This window comes from Penicillium vulpinum (genome assembly GCF_028829585.1).
Source record: "Penicillium vulpinum strain IBT 29486 chromosome Unknown utg000003l_segment0_segment0, whole genome shotgun sequence".
Classification (NCBI taxonomy): Eukaryota; Fungi; Ascomycota; class Eurotiomycetes; order Eurotiales; family Aspergillaceae; genus Penicillium; species Penicillium vulpinum.
In genome coordinates, this window is record NW_026643243.1 from 8979123 (window position 1) to 9004056 (window position 24934).

Below are 24934 nucleotides of genomic sequence, written 5' to 3' on the forward strand. Positions count from 1 at the left end.
TCGAATGTGCTCCGTCATTTTCATTTTTCGTATTGTAAGATGTTATTAAGTGAAAAAAAAATAATATCGGAGCCTTATATATATTGTTTTTTTTTTTCAAACATATTAGTTCTCCTAAAGGTTCTCCCTTTTAACTAAATCTGTTTTGTTTTCTTTTTGGCTCACCTCAGCCTCATCCATTCTCTGTGGTAGTGTGTGAGGTCAGGGCTCATCAAGTTTCCCTGCCATTCTTCTCCCTCCTGCCGATCCATTCCACAACCCCCTAAAACTCCCCTCATCAGCTGCCAAGTAACACACTTCATTCTTCCAAGGCTCCCATGCGGGATTGACCTTCTCTTACCTACGGGTCGCCTTCCTCCTCAAACCTATTCACCATCTATTATCACCATGTTGTCGGCTCCCGTTAAGTCGGCGAAGCGGATCTCTTCCCTGTTTTCCCTAGGATCCAAAGATCGGGACTCCCATTCATCGCCCGCGTCTTCACCAGTTTTGAACTCAGAAAACACCCCGATCGATAAACGACGCCAGAGCAGCTCAAAACCCAGTCGCCATGTCTCGACCCCGAATGCCATCTTTTCTTCCGAGCCTCGAACCATGCCCGATAGCCTTGATATGGAGAGTCTACCTCCGCCACCTTCACTGCTGGCGGTGAACCAAGATCTGGCCAACAGCACTCCGAGTTCGCCCGTTGGCCGTCCGCAGAGTAGAGGTCGTGATATGAGCAGGCCCTCCAGCTCGGCAGGATTGACTATTCCCGGGTCAACCCCGGATTCCCGCCCCAGCACACCGTCGAAGCGCAGAAGTTGGATGCCGGGTCGTTCGCGCGCCAGCTCAATCGATAAGCGGCCATCCCCCGCCCTCCCGGCTGCGTGGATCGCAGGGCTGGACCAGAAGGTCGTTTATGATCTGTCTCCATTGTCCAGAGGAGAACAAGTATGCATACGCGAGCCTTTTCCGTCTTGAGAGGCTTTAAGCTGATATTTATTTTACTCTCTAGATCCAGGAACTATGGAACGAACAAGGTGACACTTATGTGTACATGTTCCCCCAGAATACCGGCCGCGCCCCATCCTTCAAGGTCGATTCTACCATATTTGCCGAATCCCCCTCCCTGACCTATCTAGCCCGCGGCAACGATGGCAAGAGCGGCCTCGAGCAGCCAACCCGAACACTATCACTCAACCCAATGTCTCCTCCTATGTCACCGCTGGACCACCAACCCGAAAACGACAACGATAACGACAGTGCTGGAAGCCAAAGAATGGCATTCGAAGATACACCAGACGAATTGCAGGAGCTTCATCTTTATCTCCCTATTCCTCTGAACTGCGATGTTTCTAATCCGCAAGCAAGGCTCACTCCAGAGGACATAGAGACTCTGCTTTTGTTCCGCAACCTTTTCGCATTCCTGCTTGGCCAGTCTTTAATTGCCTCACCCAAGTCATCCACTCTTTTCTCAATTTTCATGGACGTGGCAGTCCTTTTGGCCCGTTTTGAGTTCTCCAACTTGGATGCGTCCAATTTTGGTGAGACTGCCACCTCTAGTTTTAGTAATTACTGTGAAGAATTGCGCCTTGCAGATGTCCGTCGAAGCAGGGAGAAGACGATCGAGGCCATCGTCTTGGGCGAGCGTCTGCGCTACTATCCGCTCTATGTGGAGGGCTTTGTCCATGGTGTTGGAAAACTGGATGAGCTCAAACAACTGCGGAGCCCTAAATATACCTTCATCCACCCTATCACGCAGAAACGAATGGAGCGTGCGTTCATTGATCTCGACACTCGTCTGCGCGGTCTCTACGGCAAAATCGAAGATTTTGATTTCCCCTCTGTTTTCTCAGGTATCGCCAACTCAACTACTTCCGAGGAAAGCAAGGTGGTGCGCTTCAAGAACTGGAAGACCGGATTCCAAGAATTCCGCCGTTTTACAATTCAGTACTACCGACAGAAGTACGGCTCGTGGCCGCCCAAGGCTCGGTCAAAGAAGAACGAGTTCGAGGAAAGTGGACTTAACCGTCTTCTCCTTTTGGATCTGTACCACGACTTCACCGATCTCTACGATTTGATGGTCGATCGCACGTCCCTGACGACGCGCACAATTGATATTTCGGGCGCGGGCAGTGAATTGGTAGATACATCTGATCCAAAGCAAATGACCGTTCGTGCCTTGCGACAAGTTCTCTCTGAGTATGACCGCAGCACACCACCAGTGCTACCCCCCATTCCCTTCGATATTCCACAGATGCCTTCGCTGCAGCCCTTACATCGGAAACCGCTTGACACCAAGAAGGAGGCTAAGCAGAGTGTCAAAAAGCTCAAGAACTCCGACATCAATGCTGTCCTAATGGGATCTTATACCCGGGAGGCCATGCGGCCCACTCCTTTCATTGAGAGCTTCATGCAATTCGAGCGTCGCTCCGCGCAGAGCAAGAATGTTAATGAAATTACCGACCTCCGATGTGGCCAGTGGATCTTCCTATACGCCGTCATTCAAGCCCTTCCCATGCTGGTGGTGGATGTCCCTGATGTTCATTTCAACGAGGGCGTGGAGTACTTCCTCTGCATTGCCCCACGTGGCGGTGCTCCCTGGATCCACAACGACACCAAGACTGCTCGCAGCTGGTTCGGAGTTGCAGGTGGTGCTGGAGTTGTTAGCTTGCCATCTGACGTTGTCATTAACGGAGTGGAAGGTGTATACCGCCGTAGTCATTGCTGGCAAGTCGCCGAGCAGTGGGCCGAGGCGGGCTCTCTTCTCGATCCACCTATGGTGGAAGATGTCGCCTACGATGATGAGGAGTCCTCTATATCATCGCCTTACCCAGGCCATCATTCGTCGGCTGGATCGTCTTCGGAACCTTACCCGAACCCTATGATAGTCCCGGGTGGACTCACCCCACCTCCAGCCATTCCCCGAACTCGCTCGCCCGCCACTGCCCAACGATCTGAACATCGTCACTCATTCTACCCTGGATTGGAAGCCTTACCCCTTCCCGCAGGCATTGCCCCCATCGAACCTCCCACACGTCCGATTAGTCGATTCAACCCGAACATGAGTTTCGACGATATTCTCAAGGAAGTCCCGAAGAAGGACAACAAGAAGAAGCACTAAATACCATTGTCTTGTGTCTATTCTCTATGATTAGATTCCATGGCACTACGATACGGCCTGCATATTCAGAATACAAACTTGTTTTGTAACTCTGATTTCCATACTCTTGACTGTTTAATTTCTCTGTTGATAGGCGCATTTTGTGACATGAACTACTGGGTTGGGTCGGCGTGATGCACAGGGAAACGAAAACAAAAAGCGAGAACTTTTTAATTCATCGGGGGCAGCGTGCATGGGGAAGGAAACACATAATTATCAGCATATCGGCAACAGCATCTCCGGAGGAGGGACTTTTCTTTCACCTTGTTATTTTAATTTTTTCCTCTTTCTGCCTTTCTCTCATCGCCATGGATTCCCCCTGTTTTCCCGTAGTTTACCCTGGAAGCTGCCCAATAGAAATATAGATTCTAATGTACAATTCCATGTGCAAATTTGTATGGGTTTATATATTTAGTTCCTGATTTTGTGTGGAGTTGATATTTTGTAGTTCATGTGACCATTGAGTTGTCCTGGATCCATGGTTCTGGCTGGAGTAACCATATTCTTAATTTCTTTGTTTTCCCCCCATATGGATTGACCTCCAGGGGCTGCACTTTACACGAATGTCCTTCATTTCTCCCACTCAAAAGATCGAACCTATCAGACTGTGAAATCATGCATACCATACATATGCTGAAGCAAAACCCACTTAAGTAGGCAATACGAGAGGGACCAGCCACACAGCCTCTTTTCCTTTGTCACCGTTAGGTGCAGAGTCGACGAAAGGACCTTCACGCCTGCAGATCTCTTCCGGACTGGGCAAAGTACCATATGCTGTCGCTTGAGCTTGATTCAAGTCTAGCCTTGTCTAATTTCTCCTACCCATTCATCCCCTCGTGCTTTCTTTATCCTACCGGGGGAAAAGGGAAAAAAAAAAAAAAAGTGAAAGAACCCCAATCACTCAATCAAGAACGCCGACCATGAATTAACGACACCCTGTACACAACCATATATAATTTAATCGTCGCAACTCACCTTATTACCTCACACCTCACCTTTGCCCACCATGCCACCCTCCCGCTCCAGCGTGACGAGCGACAGCCACGAGCGCCTCGAACCACGGCTCCTACGCGCAGCAGAATCAAACGATATCGACTCTCTCAAAAATATAATAACCCTCGCCCAAGAGTACAACCAACTAACCGACAACTTCCTCCGCATCGGGCTAATGCGCAGCGCCGAACGAGGATGCATCGCCGCAACAGAATACCTCCTCACCCAAGGCGCGAAAACAGACGTCCCCTCCAACCGAGCCTCACCCCTCCTCCGTGCTGTAGAGCGCGACCACTACGAAATCGTCCGTCTCCTCCTTGACCACGGCGCGAGTCCTGACTCCGCCGATAAAGAGGGCCGCACAGCCCTCATGACCGCAGCATGGAAGAACCACGCCGACATCCTGCATTTGCTCATTATGCGCGGGGCAGATATGAACAAGCACGATTTGCGCCGAAGGAATGTGTTGCATAACCTCGCTGCTGATAAGTCTTGCCGATGGGGGTGGGGGGATGAGATTGTCAAATTGTTATTGAGAACAAAGTGTCTTGTTGATGGGGATGAGGGGAAGGATGAACTTGGGCGTACGCCGCTGCATTGGGCTTGTGCAACGGGGAATTGGAGGTTGGCGGAGCTGTTGCTGACGAGGACTATTGAGAGGGACGGGGAGGAGGTCCAGATGCCCGCAGAGATCGATGCAGTTGAGCTGCGTGGTAAGACGGCGTTGCATATTGCTACGGCTCATGACCGTGCGGATATCGTGCTGCTGCTGCTCGCGCACAAGGCTGCTGTTAATGCTACTAGTGATGGTGGTTGGACGCCGCTTCATAATGCCTGTGATAATGGGTGTGAGGAGATTGTACGCATTTTGATCAGCGAAGGTGCGCATATCAATGCTCAGCTTTTAAATGGAATTACGCCGCTGCATCTTGCTGCGCAGGGGGGCCACCGCGAGGTTGTGCGGTGTCTTCTCGAGAGGCCGGATCTGAAACGCCGTGTTAGGGATAATTTTGGCAGTACACCGTTTCTGCGCGCGGCGCAGTTCAAGCGAAAGGATATTGTGTTGTTGCTTGCGCCGTTTAACAATGTCGAGAGTCTGTCCGATGATGTCAAGGAGGCTTGTGCGGCATTCGATGCTACTGTTGTTGATTTTGGAAACTTTCATAATGAGAATCGGGTTAAGCGCATGTCAGTGTTTAATTTGCTTTATGGGAGAGACCAGGAGAATCCTAGAAAACAGGCTGTTACCACTGTGCCAGCTGATAGTCGCGCAACTGATTTCCGGTGGATTCACCTACCGGCGAATAATATGGCGTGGGTGGAAGCTCTGCTTACCAAGTCTTTTATCGAGGAGGGGGCTCACGATGTTGATGGGTTCAAGGGGCTGGAGAAGTCTTTCAATTATCAGCATCGGGGTCAAAGAACTCACTCGCACTTTATGCGGCCGTTGTGTCAGAATACACCCCGGACGATGCTGCGGCGATATGAGGAGGAGAGTTCCGAGGAGCCTGTATCTGATCATGCACAGGCGAAGGCCACAGATAGCGGTGCCCGCAAGCAAAAAAGCACAAGTGGCAAGCCTGAAAAGGTGGATTCTTATTTCCCCGATGAAGGGGCAGGGCCACATGGGAAAAAGGGTAAAACCAACCCAAAGCGTGGCAAGTCGGGCAGCGCACCGGGAACTCCCAAGCCGCAGGAGACGAAAGGGAAGTCACCGTGGGGCCAGGGCGAGAAGCAGGCGAGGTCATCAACCCTACCTTCATCAACCCTTTGTAAAGATCCTCACCCTCTGGTTTCTGCATGTAATGTCTGCGTATTCATGCCATATTTACACTTTGAGACCACAGAGCGCAGACAAAGGATGCAGGATGCAATCTCACGAGCAGAAACGCTTGATCTTGCACCCAATGGGATAAAGAGATTGCGCACAAGAGACGTATTGCTCATCGACGCTCATCTATCATCCTCAACAACCTCCCTCCATGTCCGTCGAACACTGGACCAGTTTTTCTACCCAAACATCGATACCAAGAGCCGTGACCAGGATCAAGTGGTGTACCGGTACCAGACCAAAAGTCCAGGAATGGAGTCAGACCCCAAGATATTCATGGTGGATCAACTATGGATGTGGGTTCTAGGTACAAATCTGATTGTAACAGCCTTCCCACAGAGATGGGATCAACCTAAGAATGACCCGCTCAACGTGCTGGATGGGATTATCGAGGATATCAATTCTAAAACCCGAGACCCTGTTAAATCTGTCTATGATCTAGCCATGATAATCACCAATCGATGCTCGGGAGTCTTTGATCGACACCGCTTGGGCGATGAGGAGTACCAATTCCTAGATATGTTCGAGTCATCCATTGGTATAGCTACGGACAAAGAAACCGTGCTCTTTAACCAATTCAACCACGCCTCCGGACAGGCATCAGACTGGCTGAAAAGCCACCGGAAGCTGAACGGCTCCTACAGCTCCTCACCAAAGTCAGGCAATGGAACAACCGACAACGATCAAAGCAGTAACTACTGCGACGAGGACGGGCAGCCACTATTCGTCGACCGGCTCCTGGATATCGGACAGGAAACTAATCTCCTAGCCGAGATAAAGGACATCCGAGACGAGCTGAACATGATCCGGACGGTGCTGGAGTACCAGAATAACGTACTGCTTGATTTCCAGGATGTCATCTGTGAGACCTATCAAGGCCAGCACCGGTCTCAATTCGAGGTCAAAAAACGGTTCAAAGACCAGCAGCGCATGATCGACATGCATCTGAAGGATATTGACCGCATGGATAAACAGGCTGAGCGAATCTACCACTCCATCACGGACCTGCTCGATCTCAAGCAGAAACACGCCAATGCGTTTGAAGCACGTTTTGCCCGTGACCAGGCAGCCGGTACAGCCCGTCAGGGAAAGACAATCATGGTCTTCACTATTGTTACTATTATTTTCCTGCCGTTATCGTTTATCGCTTCTGTCTTCACGATCAACCTGAAGCAATTCGAAAACTTGAGTCTTGGTTATGTGGCAAAGTATACTTTTGGTATCGGCTTTGCAATCTCCATCCCACTTATCTGGGTTGCTCTCACTGTTGATGATATTGGTGGTTTCTTCCGCGTGGGTAGCCGACGCTGGCGATCTAACCGGGAGAAGATGCTTGCAAAGGGTGAACAGGGCGAGGACACGTTCCAGACTTTAGAAATGGAGAAAATTATAAGTTTGTCGCGCATGCGGAGGAGCATCGACGTTGGATATAGTGGCACTCTGCTACCTGTTTCTACACGCGGCACTGAGGCGTCGAGGCGGCCTAATCTATACGTCAGTGAATTAGGCAATGGCACTGTGCGAACAAGTTACGATCTGCGGTTTAGTCAGGATTACAGATCACGATGATACGATTTACGGCATGTAATGATTGGATATCGTGTCTTTTGGTTTCTCATTTCACCTTGGCCGTTTTGCTGCTTCGATCTTTGGGCAAAACTTGGATATACCCGCCTCTAAATAACGCTGAAAGTAATTGGAGTTTCGATTAGAATTGAAGAACCTTTGGATGAGAATTCAAGACACTGTGATGAATTAAAAGGCGCTAGCTCTAGCACTCGTAAAAAACAGTGTCTAGTGTTTATTCCATCTCCATTCCATCCGAATACCCCTGGCTCCCACCTTTTCCATTGCCTAGGATCTCAGCGGGGTGGTACACATTCATCACGGCCATAGCGAAAAGCATCAGAAGACCATCGAAGATATACATGAAGACCTCATGTGTCATGGTGTACCCATCGTAGCCCTCTTTGTACTCGACCAAGCGGAACACGGACCGCACCAAAATCAAGAAGCTGACAATATATAGTCCGAGGATGATGGTGAACCAGTTGCGCTGTTTCCACCCCTGACTGCGAGTTTGGTCGCGATCTGACAGCGATCTTGCAGTTGGGTTGCGTGAGATGCGGAAGTGGAAGACCGTCGTGACAACCACAAAGAAGCCGAAGAAGAGAAGCTGGACGACGAGACCACCTATGGTTATGTTCGAGCCTGTTTCACGCATAGAGCCCGCAGTAGCCATAAGACCGCCGCCTGAGATGAGATGTAGTTAGTATTTATGTTCTCAGTCCATGACTAACCTGCTATATGATTTGATAATAGCGGCTTTACTTACCAGAGCACTGCAGAAGGAACGAGAACACATCTCCTGCCACGAAGACTTTGGTCATCCACTTGACTGGGACCAAGCTCAGGTGTTCCGCGTTCAGATATGTCACTGTTCGCCCGAGGATCATGTAGATCGAGGCCGCGTAGAGTGGCGGAGCGAGCAGGATGAATAGAGTCTGCATGGCATATAGGGGGATTCCATAAAAGTTATCATGCGATGCAGCTCGACATATGTATCCTAGGATCTGGACTGTATGAGTTCAGAGTCAGTGATGCTTGAACATAATCGAACAAGTAGCTTGCGTGGGTGACATACAGATCCCGCCAATCACAAATGGCACAAAGTACCAGCATCGCGACCTGACGAGCTGATAGCCGTGGTAAGCGGTAGTGATGCCGAAGAGAATGATGAAGATGATAGCGGCTGGAAGAGAGGGATTGTACCCGTAGATATTATGTTTTTCGCCTGACGCCATCTTGAAATGAGATTTGAAAGGTTGAAGAAGTTTAGTTCATTTCTGCTAATTGGGGGTCAGATGAGAATTATATCAAACTGGCAACAGCCATCGGCTGGGCAACAACCATCGCTACCATAGCCCATAGCTTTGACACCTAGACAGGGTCTACGATCCACTATAAATTTAGCAGACTTTCGAATTGAATACATTGATTCGAGCGTTATTCTTATCATTTTGGGAAATGTCTTGGCTTTTACGCAGCCTTGACAGGCGAAGTGGGGGCTTGGGGAGGCTTTTCAGCGAATTCGTTTCCGTCTCCGTTTCCGTATTCGTTTCCCCGTATCCCCGTATCCGCGTTCGAATAGCTTTATATTGCTTTTAAATTTAAATATACTCTGATAATGGGCCCAAGGAGAACACATCGGAAGTCACGAAATGGCTGTCCCCAATGTAAGGCACGAAGACTGAAGGTGCGTCAAAAATGCCCCGGCTTCAGATTTTTCTAACTAGCGCAGTGTGATGAGCAATATCCATGTACCAACTGTACCAAACATGCTATTCAATGCTCCTATGTTGAGCGTGACATATCAACTCCCGCCGAGACTCCAGCTACTCGGTCAGAGTCATTGGCATCGTCGTATGGACCTTCGCCATTGAACGCGGAGTCATACCCGGTAACTCCCGCTGGGAGCTCAGGGGCTGTGGGTGATACCAAGCCCAAGTCAGAGAGTAGATCTGGTCTACTGCAATTCCTGTCAGACTCGCCAGGTGAAATTCCGTTGTTGAACACAGATGACTGGGCATCAGATCTTGAACTCATGCACCATTACTGTACCGTGACATGCAACACACTGACAATCCGCGAAGACTCACGGCATGTCTGGCGAGTTATTCTCCCAGTGGAGGGATATTCCAATCGATATTTGATGCACGGACTGTTAGCTCTGGCTGCCCTGCACCGCGCCTATCTCTTCCCAACCCAGAAAGAAAGGAACATCAAGGCGTCTGCCTACCATCAGGCAGCCGGGCTAAAAGAGTTCCGGGAGCTCATTTCCTCCCCAATCGACCCTAGCAACTGGCAGCCTGTTTTCTGCTTTGCCTCTATGATCATGGTATATGTCTGTGCCTCACCGGTCCGACTGGGCGAGGATCGTTGGCCAGCTCCGATATCAAATATGGTAGAGCTCTTCTCCGTCGTCCAGGGATTACAGACTCTTATGGAGCCATGGCTGCACTCTCTTCGAAGAACTCGGCTCGCACCGCTTGTTAACTGTGTCTGGCTTGAAAGTGAAATGCTTATTGCAAGGTGAGTTTTTGAGTGCTTGTAATCCTATATCGGGATCATGGTAACCCTTAACTGGACCAACTGATTCCGTTCCAGCCCAGCAGGCATGCAGCAATCTTTACTTCCTCCCGACATCCAGGTTCGGATATCACAACTCCATCGGTTTGTTGACGATTATCCATTCCCTCATATACAACCGCAGTCTCACCAGAACTTGAGCGCTTCGGATGGATTACCACGTCCTCCAGATCACCTTGCAGACTACAAGCGCTCACTGAAGTTCTTTGAGAACTCAACTCGTCAGATAGAGCTCGCAGGGCCCCATGTGGAGGTTGGAATGGTCCTAATGTGGGCATACTCGCTTTCCAAACACTTTCGAGATGACATGGAAGCATGTCATCCTGCAGCTCTTGTGCTGCTGAGTCATTGGTGTGTGCTGCTGCATATTGTTGACGATTCTTGGTTCATCAAAGGCACTTCGCTTCAATTGCTGGAGGAGATTGAGCTCAAGCTCAACCCCGGTTTTAAAGAGTGGCTAATATGGCCGAAACGATGGGTCTTGGGGAAATGATCTCGACCTACCCTGTTTTAGTGATTTTCAAATCTGAATTATTGATAGATTTTCGGCATTTTGGTCATCGATATTCGCCATGGAACTTTGGTTTATAAGAGAGAGCAAAATTGGTACTTATTCCACCCAAATTTGAGCAGCGATTGATTATTTCACGACAAACAACTTCAAATATTAAATGATAGATGAAAACAAAGAATCATAACAGAAATCATAACAAAAATCATAACAAAAATCATAACAAAAATCCAACTAATCCAAAATCACAGAAGTTTGACCTTTGTTCACTGCACATGAACCTTGACATACTCTCTCGCGTCGCCATCTTCAACATCGCTCTCTTCAGATTCCACCGGAGTGAGAGTCCTCTCATCCATAGCCATGGCGTCCTTTTCATTCTCCAACTCGCCATCCTCCACAGAAACCTTCTTCTTCCCAACTTCAGGATCCTGGACAATTTTAGGCAAAGTAACATTCAAAACACCATCCTCCAGCTTTGCCGAGATCTCATCAACAATGACAAAAGCCGGGGCAATACGAGTCCCAAGACGGACCTCGCGTTCAAAGACGCCAACGTGCTGAGCCCGCTCTTCTATAACAAGAGCCTGGTTCAGATCCTCATTGACGCCGGGCCGGTAAACAACACCTGCCAGATGCAGAACAGACTCATCAGCATCATAGTCAATGCTGAGATCACTCTTCTTAGCTCCGGGCAGTGAGACATGCACAATATAATTGGTGGGAGTGTCGAAGACGTCAACGGAAGGCGTGAAGTCAACGCCCTCTGCAGTAGCTCCATCCATGGGGAAACCAAGTCCTGCACTAAACTGGCGCAGGAAATCGAAGGGACCGCCGAAACCGCCATGGTGTCTGCCGCGACCACTTCGACCTCCTTTTCCGTGGTGACCCTGTCCGTGGAACCCGAAATCGTGAGGACTGGCGTTGTGATGGTGGCCCGGGAAGCCGTATGGACCAGCATAGGGACCGTGTCCATGTCCATGTCTGCCCTTTCCGCCGCGCCCAGGGCCCCCCAAAGCACCGGCGCCGTGGAGGTGGCCATGGCCGGAACTGTGGAAGTCATATGGCCCAACGTGAGGGCCATGGCCGTGTCTTCCCTTGCCGCCCTTGCCGCGGAAGGGACCTGGTCCATGGTGACCGGGGCCTCCATGGCCCTTATTCTTGGACTTTTCGCCGTGGCGGCGGTGGTGGTTGTCAGGGGAGTCAGAGTCCGATGCCGAGGTTTCAATTTTCTCCTTAGAGGCGAATGAAATAGCTTTGGGCTCTGAGAGCTCGCCGACTGCTTCGGAATCGCGTGAGAACTCCTTGGAGGTGTTGTGGTGGCCATGGTGACCATAGCCATATAGCCCGGTGTGAGGGCCATGTCCATGCTTTCCCTTGCCACCCTTTCCATGGAATGGGCCTGGACCCCTGTGGCCCTTGCTCATACCGTTACCCTTTCCGCAGTGATCGCAACGATGGTGGTGGTTTTCTGGGGAGTCAGATTCCGACGCTGATGCTTCGTCTTTCTCCATGTTGCCGTTGGAATTAGTGGGTTTAGCTGCTTGAGCTCCCCGGGAGGTATTGTCGCTCTGCTGGGAATTATCCCATCCACGACGACCATGTCCGTGGTGGCCGTGGTGGCCGCGGTGGCCGCGAGGAGCAAAGAATGGATGGTCCTCTAGATTGCCATTGACCATGTCCCAAAATGGATTGGAAGGTTGGTTGAGTTGGTAGATGGAAGCCATCTTGGTGTGGTAGATTGTTGTGAGAACTTGCGAGAGGAAATGATATGTGATACGTTGGAAGATATCGAAAAGGGACTCAAGAAAAGCCAGAAAAGCCAGAGAAGTGAAAGATAACTTGATCTGATACCAGAAATATGCGAGCTACGACAAGCTGCTCTTTATATGCAACTGGTGTCGCACCCAGGCAGCCGTGTTAGCCGTCATTCTGGAAGTATACGTACTACAGCCCTGCCTAACCATGTGCATAATCTTCATGCGAATTCGCCATCAGGGCTCGGAGCCGAGTATTGGTCCCCATGTAGCAATATATCGGTTATAAGAATGTATTGAACGATGATCTCCGGACCAAGAAGAAACCTAAAACTGGAAGGGGCGAATAACGATACATAGAATGGAGGCTGACGGTATACCGCGGGGAAAAAGGACCATCCCAATTAGGCAATTACCCCCTAAATCCGAATTTTGACTCACCAGGGCTGCGCCACTCGGTGTACTCGTATGCGCCACACGCTGTCACGCATGGATGCGTCATAACACCGACTACTTGATACCGCTCTGCACACCGCCTATAGAATCGAGGCAAAATCTGAAGCAGGACATGGGTACGGAGTAGTGATCGTTGATATGAACTGATAGACAAGTTCATTTCAATCCATCACATGCTATTTGCGTGGGTATTACCGAAGGGCGTCATAAACGGGATAGGTTTGGACTCGGGCTTCTTTTCGCTGAGGAATTTGGGCTCTCAAGTTCTCGAACACAATGGCGCCCGTTGGACCGCGGAAGACAATGCGAGAAAACAATCCGGACCCTAGTAGCATCAAAGCTTCAAGCCATTAGAATCCCCGAGACCCTTGAAACAACTTGTTGTGTTTATATTATCCATGTGATCTTGCCAAGCCCTAGCCCAACCCTATCATATGACACTCCCCTCGAACTCATAATATCTTTCGTTTCTCTCCTTTGTTCATAAACTTTCAAAAATATTCACATCTGATAGAAACCTCCCAAAACTCTTCAATGCCATGTGAACAGCATGTGCCTAAAGCTTCCGATCGCCTCCGAGGACACGTGCAGCTCCTTCTCACCGACAGCTCCGAAGAGTTCCGGGTGTCCACGAGCTTGGTACGGAGTACGGCGTAGATAGAGCAGTAACAACAGTTCTCAGCTCGCAACACGCTCACAGTTCACGGGAGCATGAGTATCCGATACACTATGGACCCTACCAAGTGGACCAGACACGAGACCCGCTCCGGACATCTCCTTTCCTTGCCCTGCCGAAGTGAAGTCATCGATGTGTCAGCAGAAGCTAACTTTTCTTTAACAGCACCAATGCCGCATTTATATAGCGGGTTTTGGTGCTGAAATGGGCCTATTTTGAACGGACTACCTTCAATCCATTGATGAACACTGAGTTCTGTGTTGTCATGCAAGCACGGCCATTGAGAGCGATGCTCCCTCTCCGGCGCCAGGCCCGATGTATATGGAGTTCATTTCCCTGCATCGCGCACCCCACCTCCACATACATATCTTCTTCTAGAATTTCACTGGCAGTTCATACAACACCAGGTCGGAGGTGCCTCGCAACACAAGCTAAACAGCTCGCCGCAGCCCCGCAGTCTGATACTAAAAAAGAACGAGTTGTAATTCTTGGATCCGGCTGGGGTGGATACACACTCTCGCGCAGGCTTTCCAAAAAGAACTATGCGCCTCTCATAATCTCACCTCGGTCATACTTTGTCTTTACTCCTCTCCTCACCAATACAGCCAGCGGATCCCTCGATTTCTCAAACATCGTCGAGCCCGTGCGTGATCCGCGTGCCAAAGTCGATTTCATTCAAGCAGCTGCGCGTGCAGTTAACCTGAAAAAGAAGACTCTTCTTTGCGAAGCAACAGTCGTAAAGAGCGGTGTTACCGAGTCACCTCGCACAGCCGAAAAGGAGCGAAGAACCGAGGAAGGCCCGGAGACAACAAATATGAAGCCGATGCAAGCGCAGCGTCAATGGGAACAGGGAGAAACATTCGAAGTACCCTACGATAAGCTTGTTATCGCGGTGGGCGCTGTGAGCCAGACGTTTGGAACACCGGGAGTGCGGGAGAATGCAATGTTCTTCAAAGATATCGGAGACGCAAAAAGGGTCAAGCGGCGCGTGCGGGAATGCTTTGAGCTAGCAGTTCTGCCATTAACTACCCCGGAGATGCGAAAGTGGCTGCTGAACTTCGCGATTGTCGGAGCAGGTCCAACCGGCATCGAGCTTGCGGCATCGCTGCGCGATTTCATCTATTCTGATATGATGGCGCTATATCCGAGTCTCGATGAACTCCCAAAGATCACCCTATACGACGTTGCGCCCAATGTACTTTCAATGTTCGACGAGTCGCTTTCGCGCTATGCGATGGAGACTATGAAGCGCGAGGGTATTGATATTAAGACCTCCCACCATGTCAAAAGCTTGCGCTGGGGCCCGCCTGGTGCACCTCCACCGTACCATATAGATCCAAAGCGCTGTCTGACTCTCACAACGGAAGAGAACGGTGAAATGGGCGTTGGAATGTGTGTTTGGGCGACGGGCAATGCCATGCCCAAGTTTATCACCGAATCGCTCGATTTAGTCGAAGAATTCCCTACAGATTCAGTCTATAGCATCGGGAGCTCCTCAAAGGAACCCGAAAATTCCGGAAACGCATCGTGGAAATTCAAGAAAGCTCCTAAGAAAGGTCCTCTTCTTGTCGATGGGCATCTACACGTACAACTGCAAAACGAAAAAGGCCAAACAGCCGTCCTCCAGGACGTGTTCGCATTGGGTGACAATGCTATGCCGGAAAATGGTGCCCCTCCTGCAACGGCACAGGCCACTTACCAAGAATCAAAGTGGCTAGCCGATCGTTTGAACAAAGGTGACATGGCTCACACTCCGCCGTTCTCTTTCCGTAACTTGGGCACGATGGCGTACATCGGCGACGAACGGGCATTGATGCAAATACCCCATAAGGGTGATCGTGGTTCCAACAGTTTTCTGCCAGAAGGTATCAAGGGACGAACCGCCTCGCTCATTTGGAAGATGGCGTACATCAGCATGTCCATCAGCTGGCGCAATAAATTGCGTGTGGCTTTCCGGTGGATATTGAATAGGTTCTTTGGGCGGGATGTTTCGCGGTTTTAAAGATAATATAGACAAAATATGTCCCACTCAGTATGCCTAGAGCCAACATGAAATCCAAGAAATCAAGTGCAAATCTAGCTCATTGATAGACTGGGTGGCCAACTAGGTGCCTAGCAGTACAATGAAAGAGGATGTCATTGCACAACCCTCACATACGCCTAGATCGTTAGCCAAGCTTACCTTTTCATGGTGTGGGCCTAATTGTGGTGATAAAACGTCCAAAGCATGAAACAGAGGGAAGATCTTTAAAGATATCGGATGCGGAGTCATACTTGTACATTCAGCACTTTTGAATGACACCACTCCACTGTCGATCCATTATTCCACTCAGCGCTGGGAAAGTCTTCTGAGAAAAAAGGCGCTGGATTTCTTCCTCCTCTGTTCCTTCGTAGGGTTTCTTGCCGAGCAAAATCTCGTAGATTGTAGACCCAGAGCGAAGAGATCGGTCTGCACAGAATTTGGAGAATCTTCATCTCGTGGTAAGAAGTGTGAGGCATTCTCCATGAGAATCGCCTCTGAGCCCTGTAATGACGAACCTCCGAAGTCGGATAATCTGACATTGTAGTTCCTGTCTACCAAGAATTGACGAGCGCTTAGATCGGAATGAATAACATCTTTTCCATGAATAAAGACCACTGCCTCGATTGCTTGTCGAGCAATGCGGTATTTGGCATCCTTTACTCTTTGATTTGTACTTCTAGATGCCTCTCACCTTACATAGATATCATCTTTCATGCTTACGGTGAATGAGGGTGGGTTAACCCTTTCCCGGCAGAGATAGGCCGAAGGAAAGAACATCACATACTACATACTTGTAGGCAACTGTGTCCCTCAAACCCTGATTGTTACAATTCACCATACAAATCAGAAATCCGAACTTCAGCGATCTTTCAATGTGCTATTAGTGTTGTTTGATGAGTATACCATTGATATAAATTCCTTGATCTTTCAACATAGATAGATCTGAGACTCATAAAAATGGTAAATATAAGTGAGCAATAATAGGAAACCTGCGAAGACCCCACTATGTAGGGTCTTGTACGTATCAATCAGAATGAGAAGGGCCTTGGTGACATCGCTCTTATGCACTCCAAGGTTTACTACTTTGCACACCAGTTTTTGTTCTCCGGACTCGAGGATCTGGCTTTACAGCGCCTAACACAGCTTCTTCTCAAATGCGATACACCAACGTATCCATTCTTCCTGGGTCTTGCGCCCACCATTTCATCCGTCAAAATGGCACGAAAAACTCACCCGAGCAAGAAGATACATCTTTGATTTCGATTGGATCAGGGGCAGCCTTTTTGGGCTGTCCGCGGGCCCCTCAATATTGTGCACGCAAAGGCCCATGCGCGGGATCATGTATTCATTGAGAAGAACTGCTTTCTTCTATGGTAGTCGGGTCAACGTCACCTCCCCATGGTAAGCACGGCCGTTTTATCATGAGAAGTACAATTGCTGATCAAGTCACAAGGTATGTGAATACAAAAATTCTGTCGGATGAGGCGCTCAAGCGTGTTTCCAGTGTTGGGGTAGAGTTTGCACAGGCGGAAGACGCAACGCAGTGCTTGCTGAGAATCCTCAGCGTCAGGAGTATCAATGGGCATTCCTTCTTTGTCTCAGGAAGGAAATGGGCATCCAGCGGATACATGGATCTGGATCTGGAAGACTACCCGAGTAATGCGTTGATTTGCGAGATCCAAGAGGACCAAATCAAATCAGCTCCTGTTGAGCTTGGATTATTGGTGTAAATAGCAACACATTTGAGTTAAAGCGATGCCACCGCGGGAACAAGCTCTTGGTTTCTTTATTTGGTCTCTTTCGGTGTTATGCATTCGCATAGTGTCAATGTCTTTTGTTCTCATGACAGTGGCACGTCATATCCAGACTGTAATGTGGGATACGGCATATCCGGAAACCCAATATACCCATTGAGTATGTCATCCGTGCTTATGTTCCAGAAGAAGTCCGGCCATAAGGCAGTATCATCTACCCGTGCTACTTGTGTGGGGCCATAATTTTCACCTATCAGGGGGACATCCTGCGAGGTTGCGCTGTTGGCCAAAGTAGACGGTCCGAGGCCGCCATCGGGTAATCCTGTAGGTATTTGGTTCGTATCTTCAGAGGGAACCAGGTGATACTTTTGCTCGAACCATTCAAGAATATGCCACAGCCATGCCTCGTAGAAGTATTTGGAGTGCTGTTTCCCATCTACAGTCACTCTGTCCTTGCTGAGCCATTGGATCCGTTGCAACACGGCCCGCAGAACGTGTGGCATATTCAAAGCCGAGCATAGGGCACGAACATGTGGACTGCGTGGGGCGTATTTTGCCCCCGTGACGGCCAGTTTGCAGCTTAGAACCAAATTAAATCCTGTTTGCAGCCATTGCGTATAGCTGATCCGTCGAAAGGTATCCGGAGCAAATGTGAAAACGTAATCAAAGAATTTCTTTGCTTCAGTCATGCCGCGATTGAGAAATTCAACCTGGAAGGGTGATAAGTCTAACGGTTGGTGGCCACTTTGGAGATGTGGTGAGAGCCCTGAGTCTGCATGGGAGCGAGGCGCGGACGAAGCCGAATAGTTGGCTGTTTCATGTTTATCAAATAAGCAAGCCTGGCATAGAAACAATTGTAGAGTGTGTAGGTGAAATTGTAGTAGGGCTATGTTGTGGACGTTGAGTTAGTATTAGTTCCAGTCTATTCAATCAAACTCACAAGCGATGTCACTTACAATTGTCCGAAAACGTTGCCGGCAAGTTCGTTCTGTACTCATTGATTTCGGTTTGGAATGCATGCATATCAACCTCTCGTACTGGATTCGCAGTAGTGACCACAGCATCATCGATCCGTTCAAAGATTTGTTGTAATCTTACTAATTGTATTAGGCAGCGATCACTGGAAATCTCAGCATTTGATAGTAATTCAAGTGCATGCTTTTCAACACATGACAGCCGAGTCATCATACGATCCTTTTGCAATATTGTCGAGCGGCTGCACACACCCATACTCAGTCAGTAATATTAGGGAGATATGGGCATTTTTACTGACGAGGAGGATAGCATGTAACATCCAATCAGAGCTCGTCTTCTCTCGTTCAGTGAATATCTACTACTGTTTTCATCTGAAGAGACCTTGCTCATAGCCATCCGTGAATAGAATGATTGGGTTTCCGACAACTGGTCAAGCCGTAAATCACCGACTATACTCCAAGCAAGATGAAGGTAGCTGGAAAATCTTTCGTGCTGAGACTGATGCTGCAACCTGGGATATTGAAGCTTTGAGTCAGTAGTGCCGTCTTCAATCAAACCACTTTAAATTAGACTCACCATGCCAAAGCCACAAGGAGTCCCAGCAATACGTCCATGGATGGATTATGGGCGAAGATCATCTGATCAGCAACTGCTGTTTGAAATGTTTCTTCCAATATCTGCTGAGCGGCTGCACTTTTGTATGATGAGCCCTTGAGGATAGCCAGCAAGAGAAGCGGTTTCTCCGCTCGCAGCTGAGCAAGCGTCACTTCCGGTGCGATAAAGATAAATGGAAAACATGGCATCAAGGTTTCCCGAAACGATTCAAGAAGAGTGACGGCATCATCAAATCTCACAATCCCGCGATCAATAACATCTCGGGGTTTATCTGGGATGGAATGAAGTCCCGGGTCAGACAGGGCTAAAGGAACATCAGGCTGGTGTTTAGTGTGCTGGCTATGAGCGACTCGCCCTAAGAGCTGATCCACTTTGGCTTCGAGAGCGTCGACTCGTCTGATTTTTTAAGCTTCCGTCAGCTTATATTCATTGTCAGGAATCAGATGGAATTTGGGAGCCTTACGTCCCCTTCTTAGCGGGGTTGTAACGAGGTCGAGCGGCCCGAAAATAGCACTCTTTATCAAGGCGACGACATCTAATACCTTATATTAGAATATGGTTATAGTTGAGTATAAAAATGATGATCAAGTTTCACTACTTACCGATCACAGATAGAGGAATCCGAAGTTCGGATACATCGGATTTTGCCACGAGCACAGTTTTGACACGTTTTTATGTGTCCCGACGTAGATGCCATGTTCCAAATTGAGTATAGTCGATCTGTTCTAGTGACAGGTACACCAGGACAAGGAAATGGGCGAGTTGAAGAGGATAAGGACAAGGACACGGACAAGGACACGGTCGAAGTGCAAAAGTCTTGGCACCGGTAACCCGTCAGGCAACGGCTTAAATGGGATCCACTGTATCGTATCAATCTTCATGGCAGCGTTGATTATTGGTTTGACTATAAACCTCGAAGGATTTGGGAGTGAGATTATCAATTTGAAGTTTTAAAAATACCCACACAGCCTCATGATGATTATTGATTGTGAATAGGCAGCGTCAAACATCTTTGGGTCTGCACATAAATAGTGACGAATCTATCATGGTTTTGCTAATATATTCAATCGCAGCACTCATTGTCTTCAGACTTCATTTTAGCCTACTTAATCTTCCAAGGTTCTTTACTATCCGTGATCATGTCAAATACGGATGATTGTACTTTGCAAACATGTCCGTTAAGTGATGCTTACATCCAGTATCAGCCTAACATGGCTGGAAACATATTTTATCTCGCTCTTTTCGCCATCTTACTCATTGGACAGATCGGCACGGGTATCGTCTTCCGATCTTGGAGTTTCATGGTGCCAATGGTCGCGGGCCTTGTACTGGAGATCATAGGATATTTGGGCCGAATTCTCTTACATGATAACCCATTCAGCTTCAATAATTTCTTGATGTAAGTTACCGAGCCTACCACATGATTGAATATATGCTGACCGAGGCGTGATACATTAGGTACTTGATATGTCTCACCATTGCCCCGGCATTCTTCACAGCTGGAATCTATCTATGCCTCGGTCGTATTATTACAGTTTACGGCGAAGAGTTCTCACGCTTGAAACCAAGAACCTACACCTACTTGTTCGTGGCTTGCGATTTGATTTCCCTGGTCTTGCAAGCAGCCGGTGGAGCCATCACTTCAATTGCCGATGAACAGTCACTTCACGATACTGGTGTCAACATCATGATCGCTGGACTAGTCTTTCAAGTTGCATCGCTGGTAGTGTTCTCTATTCTAGCGATTGAGTATGGAGTCCGGGTTTTACGAGGAAGACGCCTGCATTCCCCTACTCAGGAACGGCCGGCAAGCTGGATGAGGAGATCGTTTTTGCTTGGTATGTATATCCCCTCGATCTTTTCTAAGGGCATTCCACTGACTCGAGTTTGATTATCAGGTTTGACATCTGCCGTTCTAACTATATTGATTCGATCTTCATTCCGAGTGGCCGAGCTCCAGGGTGGATTTGACAGTAAATTGGCCAACGACGAGGTAGCCTTGATGATCCTTGAGGGCGTTATGGTTTCAATCGCGTGTATTTGCTTGACTGTTCTACATCCAGCTCTGCTTGTGGGTAAAAATTGGAGAACGCCTCGGGCAATTTCACGAGACATGGAAACGGAGGATAAATAAACCACAAGAAGAATGGCGGATCAAAGCTGGTTATGAACCTGTGGGTTTGGCGGCTTTTAAGCCGCTAATTTGAATCATGATGCGCACGAGAATGCTTATTGGATATCAACTGAAACCATGGAGGAGCTATTTTAAGGCTCTATACAGCAATGACTGATGGGATTCAGATTTAGATTATTTGGCTTATAGATAAGTATATGACGCACTTGTATCATTTGATATCTGCTTTCAAAGACAGGCAGTTCTCTCAGAGGATTCCTAGATCAGCTCAAAGTTAAATATCGCCGTAAGCTAACGTCAACCGTGGAAAAAGTCATGTTTCCTATTCAACACAGACATAAAAATACTGGACAATATCATCCCCGATAATCTCTCAATAGGCATAAAGAACATCACCAGCACTAGGCAGAGCACCCCTGCTAATCGTCTTGTTTGTATTCTGCGGCCACCATCTCAAAGTCTAAGCACTTCTAATAGTTGCAATGCCAAATGCCGTGTTCGCCGACTATCCAGTCAAGTAACGAGGGCAATTAGTTCTTGAGTAGAGGTAGGCCGTATAGATATAAGATGCGTTAGTCACAACGTTGATAAAGCCAATAGAAGCGGCTTTCTTCTCTGGCGTCTGGCCTAGTTTGGCAGAGACCCAGCCCAAAATCACCGAATTGACAGCAGATGCACAACTCTGGCAAAGAGGAAACAAGCCACTTATATTGCGCCCTTATTTAGTGTCACGCAGGATATGATAAATCCTACAACAGCGACACTATCATCTAGGGTGCAGTTACATTTGGTATTGCAGGTCTCGGCATATTCATGCTGCCCGATCACCCACTAAAAAAAGACGATGGTTAACTCCGAAAGAGCGCCAACTTACCCACGGCCGAATTCAAAGGGACACGGTCAATAGGGAGGAGTCCAAGGGCGCTCTCGCCGGATTGAACCAAGCCATGGCCGACTCGCGCGTGTACCTACTAGCTTTTATGCAGAATATGCATCTAAGGGCCTGCGGCTTCAACAACTTCCCCACTTTCGTTGGAAGTCTCGGCTTTAGCAGCAAGATAACCTTTGTTCTGATATACCTTCCATATGTGTTCTCCGGGATCTGCTATATCATCATTGGTATCACCTCTGGTCGGTACAATGAGCGGACATAGCACATTACATTAGCAAATTTTATTCATGTTCCTTGAATACTCACAGTAAAATAGGCGCCAATGACCTAGTCGAAGCCGATGTTCGTGCTTTGCTTACCGCAGGGTATATGTCAAAGATAGCATCATTGGCACGAAAAATAATTGAACAAATAATCAGTTTCCTAGACTCCCTAGAAAATGCATCAACTGCTATATTTATTGCAGCTATGTAATCTAGCAATTTATTCATCAACATGTCATAACTCCTCTAAGAGGAGGCATTGGATTGCTGAGATGCTACCTATTATAGGAATATAACAAATGATCGTAAAGGCTTTGCTCTTCAGAGTTTCGCATAGGAAGAAAAGCCATTGAATTGCGAGGACACGACATATGACATCAAAATAGCCATTGTAGTAGGCTCTTTGAATTTTGGAGTTCGTAGCTGTAGTTGAATACTCTATTGATACCCGAGGCTGTTCTGTCGAGGGTTGCATGAATATTCCTACTGTTTGTACAAATTCTCCTTTGGTTGTTATCAATCAATCAATCAATCAAAGTTCAATTAACCTGTTGCAGTCTGACTAGTTGCGTATGACTATGCAGGCGCTTCATCCAGCTGAAGCAAGAACTCGAAGCCAAACGCCGAGTTGGGATTCCCCCCGGAAGTAAATACAGAGGCTGATTTGTAAAGAGCGTGGAATCAGCCCATTTCCGCATGTTGTAAACCCACAAATCCATACATAGTAAAAATATCAAATGAATACGGTGGAGTGCACCCTCCGCCTTCCGCCTCCTATCTCTCTCTGAGTCTCTCCCTCTCCCTCTCTCTCTCTTTCTCCTCCGTGTATCTTCCCCCCGCTCCAGTTGCAATTGGTTGTGTATTATTCATAGCTATTTACCTGGTATATTTGTCGACTTTGGCAGAGCTTCTCGTTTTCTAGCTTCGTTTTCGTCATTGGCTAATACCCATCATCTTCCACACCTAGCTCTATTACCGCAAGGCCTGTCGGTTCGTCGTCGTCATCCTCGACTCCCACATATCGAAACTGTTAGAGGAGACCTGTTCGGTGTATAAAGTTAGTCACGTAGCGGATGGCCTGTGGGTTAGATACGATCTTGTCGTAATCCTTATCTTTCATTCCCACTTTGTCGAGCTGCTTCCACATTTTCACGCGAAGCCCGATATACAACGGAAATTGTATCAGGATATATCTCGGCGTTTGTGAGTCTGCGTCGCAGCTGCATTGGTCTGTTTCCGCGGCCTTGATCTTGTAGAAGAAGTGACGGAGGCAATCCCTATCGTGCGCATTTGGATCAGAATCGCACATTGTGGTTTCGTTGACCCCTCGTACAGACGAAGGGTCTTCTTGTTCGGCGCCTGCACCAAGCGCTTCGTAGGAGCCGAGGTCCTTTCTCGCTCCCATTGCTTCTCCCACCGCTCTCGGACTTTGGTTGTTATATATTGACTCAATTATAGAAAATCATAGCAGGGTGTGGGAGGAAATGAGGGGTAAAAGACACGGAAAGCGTACACCAAAGAAAGCGAGATACTAAGACTAGACATATTGGAAATACCGGCATCAATTGTCAGACAAGATCTTAAGCCCTCATACTGAAGGTCAGCACATATACTCTACTATTTCCAATTTGTCTGGGGCGGTTAGGCGCATTCCGTGATACCCTATTTGCTGCTAGGAGAAAGCGGGGAGAAAGGTATTAAAGACCGGAGGTTCTTGTCATTACACCTTTAGGCACTTGACCAAAAGCCACATTGATTTCTTTTATCCTCGTTTCCAGCTACCATCATCAATATGTCAACCTCCCAGATCTACCCAGTCTACAAAGTCAAATTGAAACTCGGCATGCAAGACCCAGATATGCCGTCACCCCGATACCACACCATACTCTTCGTCCAGACAGACGCGCAAGGACCAGGTAGCGGCATCAAGCACCACGTCACCGGCGACATTGTCACAGGCATGCATTACGAACCAGCAAAATACGACGACCCCGAGACCGACGAAAACTTCTTCTCAAAGGAACTCATTGGACATACCAGGACTCTCAACTATCCCAAGAACTGGAATGATATTCTCAAGTCTATCCCTGCGCCAGGGAAGCAGAAAGCCTTTAACATAGTGACGATGAAGACAGAGCCTATCAAGAGTTGGGATCCTGTGACGTTTTACGAGCCCGGAGAGCCTCGTCGGCCGTTGATCAAATGTACAGAGTGGGTTGAGGATCAAGCTACTCCGATCTTGATCAATGCGGGTCTAATTCAGTGGAGGCATGAACGTATAGCTAGTGCTTAAGATTACATATGTTAGTCTCAACGTCCCTGTTTCAGGAGTACATCTTGATTTAGTCCTTTCTCTTGATTTAGTCTATGCCCCCTTTCAGCAACAAGTTTAGAATCCCTACAAAGACCGGGCGCCTTACTTTATTTCACTAAATAGTTGACAAGTAGCAGAGCGGAGAGGGGAGAGAAAGAAATAGAGAAATAACCAGAGGATAGATATGAGTACACGGCCCTGAGGTTATTGGAGGATCTAAGGTCCCCAACAACAATTGCTCCATGTAGGAATAATATCCTGGCTGTGTGACCTATAAAATCAAGTATCAGATGCTGTTTGATATCAAACAAATCGACTTGCCCAAAGGGTCATCAACCATAGTTCACTTCCATAGGGTCCCTCTAGTGCGGCTCTCTAATATTCCCCGGGGCCAATATAAAGACCGGTAATTCGCTCAAAACTTTCTCCAAAATGTAGAAGGTACG

The 24934-nt window shown here is 48.2% G+C and overlaps 11 protein-coding genes across 11 annotated transcripts; 7 read left to right on the forward strand and 4 right to left on the reverse strand.

Annotated features, from left to right (window-relative positions):
* Positions 1-387: 387 nt before the first annotated feature.
* On the forward strand, positions 388-3106 carry N7479_008439 (uncharacterized protein; the record flags this gene model as incomplete). The annotated part of the gene is made up of 2 exons (XM_057256133.1): positions 388-933; positions 998-3106. The coding sequence occupies 2 exons, from the start codon at positions 388-390 to the stop codon at positions 3104-3106; spliced, it is 2655 nt and encodes an 884-aa protein (XP_057109995.1).
* Positions 3107-4151: 1045 nt separating this feature from the next.
* Positions 4152-7538, forward strand: N7479_008440 (ankyrin repeat protein; the record flags this gene model as incomplete). The annotated part of the gene is made up of 1 exon (XM_057256134.1): positions 4152-7538. The coding sequence occupies one exon, from the start codon at positions 4152-4154 to the stop codon at positions 7536-7538; it is 3387 nt and encodes a 1128-aa protein (XP_057109996.1).
* A 232-nt stretch (positions 7539-7770) lies between these two features.
* Positions 7771-8773, reverse strand: N7479_008441 (RTA1 domain-containing protein; the record flags this gene model as incomplete). The annotated part of the gene is made up of 3 exons (XM_057256135.1): positions 7771-8222; positions 8305-8547; positions 8614-8773. The coding sequence occupies 3 exons, from the start codon at positions 8771-8773 to the stop codon at positions 7771-7773; spliced, it is 855 nt and encodes a 284-aa protein (XP_057109997.1).
* Positions 8774-9190: 417 nt separating this feature from the next.
* Positions 9191-10611, forward strand: N7479_008442 (uncharacterized protein; the record flags this gene model as incomplete). Its single annotated transcript, XM_057256136.1, has 3 exons — positions 9191-9205; positions 9271-10061; positions 10137-10611. 3 exons carry the CDS (start codon positions 9191-9193, stop codon positions 10609-10611), a joined length of 1281 nt encoding a protein of 426 aa, XP_057109998.1.
* A 284-nt stretch (positions 10612-10895) lies between these two features.
* N7479_008443 (Hsp20/alpha crystallin family protein) lies at positions 10896-12356 on the reverse strand (the record flags this gene model as incomplete). The annotated part of the gene is made up of 1 exon (XM_057256137.1): positions 10896-12356. One exon carries the CDS (start codon positions 12354-12356, stop codon positions 10896-10898), a length of 1461 nt encoding a protein of 486 aa, XP_057109999.1.
* Positions 12357-13759: 1403 nt separating this feature from the next.
* Positions 13760-15520, forward strand: N7479_008444 (putative pyridine nucleotide-disulfide oxidoreductase; the record flags this gene model as incomplete). The annotated part of the gene is made up of 1 exon (XM_057256138.1): positions 13760-15520. One exon carries the CDS (start codon positions 13760-13762, stop codon positions 15518-15520), a length of 1761 nt encoding a protein of 586 aa, XP_057110000.1.
* A 280-nt stretch (positions 15521-15800) lies between these two features.
* Positions 15801-16255, reverse strand: N7479_008445 (kinase-like protein; the record flags this gene model as incomplete). The annotated part of the gene is made up of 3 exons (XM_057256139.1): positions 15801-15967; positions 16057-16202; positions 16233-16255. 3 exons carry the CDS (start codon positions 16253-16255, stop codon positions 15801-15803), a joined length of 336 nt encoding a protein of 111 aa, XP_057110001.1.
* A 625-nt stretch (positions 16256-16880) lies between these two features.
* Positions 16881-17271, forward strand: N7479_008446 (uncharacterized protein; the record flags this gene model as incomplete). Its single annotated transcript, XM_057256140.1, has 2 exons — positions 16881-16942; positions 16995-17271. The coding sequence occupies 2 exons, from the start codon at positions 16881-16883 to the stop codon at positions 17269-17271; spliced, it is 339 nt and encodes a 112-aa protein (XP_057110002.1).
* A 110-nt stretch (positions 17272-17381) lies between these two features.
* On the reverse strand, positions 17382-19582 carry N7479_008447 (Zn(II)2Cys6 transcription factor; the record flags this gene model as incomplete). Its single annotated transcript, XM_057256141.1, has 6 exons — positions 17382-18181; positions 18252-18511; positions 18569-18781; positions 18847-19281; positions 19349-19420; positions 19488-19582. The coding sequence occupies 6 exons, from the start codon at positions 19580-19582 to the stop codon at positions 17382-17384; spliced, it is 1875 nt and encodes a 624-aa protein (XP_057110003.1).
* A 442-nt stretch (positions 19583-20024) lies between these two features.
* Positions 20025-21019, forward strand: N7479_008448 (RTA1 domain-containing protein; the record flags this gene model as incomplete). The annotated part of the gene is made up of 3 exons (XM_057256142.1): positions 20025-20284; positions 20344-20723; positions 20784-21019. The coding sequence occupies 3 exons, from the start codon at positions 20025-20027 to the stop codon at positions 21017-21019; spliced, it is 876 nt and encodes a 291-aa protein (XP_057110004.1).
* A 2947-nt stretch (positions 21020-23966) lies between these two features.
* N7479_008449 (uncharacterized protein) lies at positions 23967-24467 on the forward strand (the record flags this gene model as incomplete). Its single annotated transcript, XM_057256143.1, has 1 exon — positions 23967-24467. One exon carries the CDS (start codon positions 23967-23969, stop codon positions 24465-24467), a length of 501 nt encoding a protein of 166 aa, XP_057110005.1.
* Between the last annotated feature and the right edge of the window lie 467 nt (positions 24468-24934).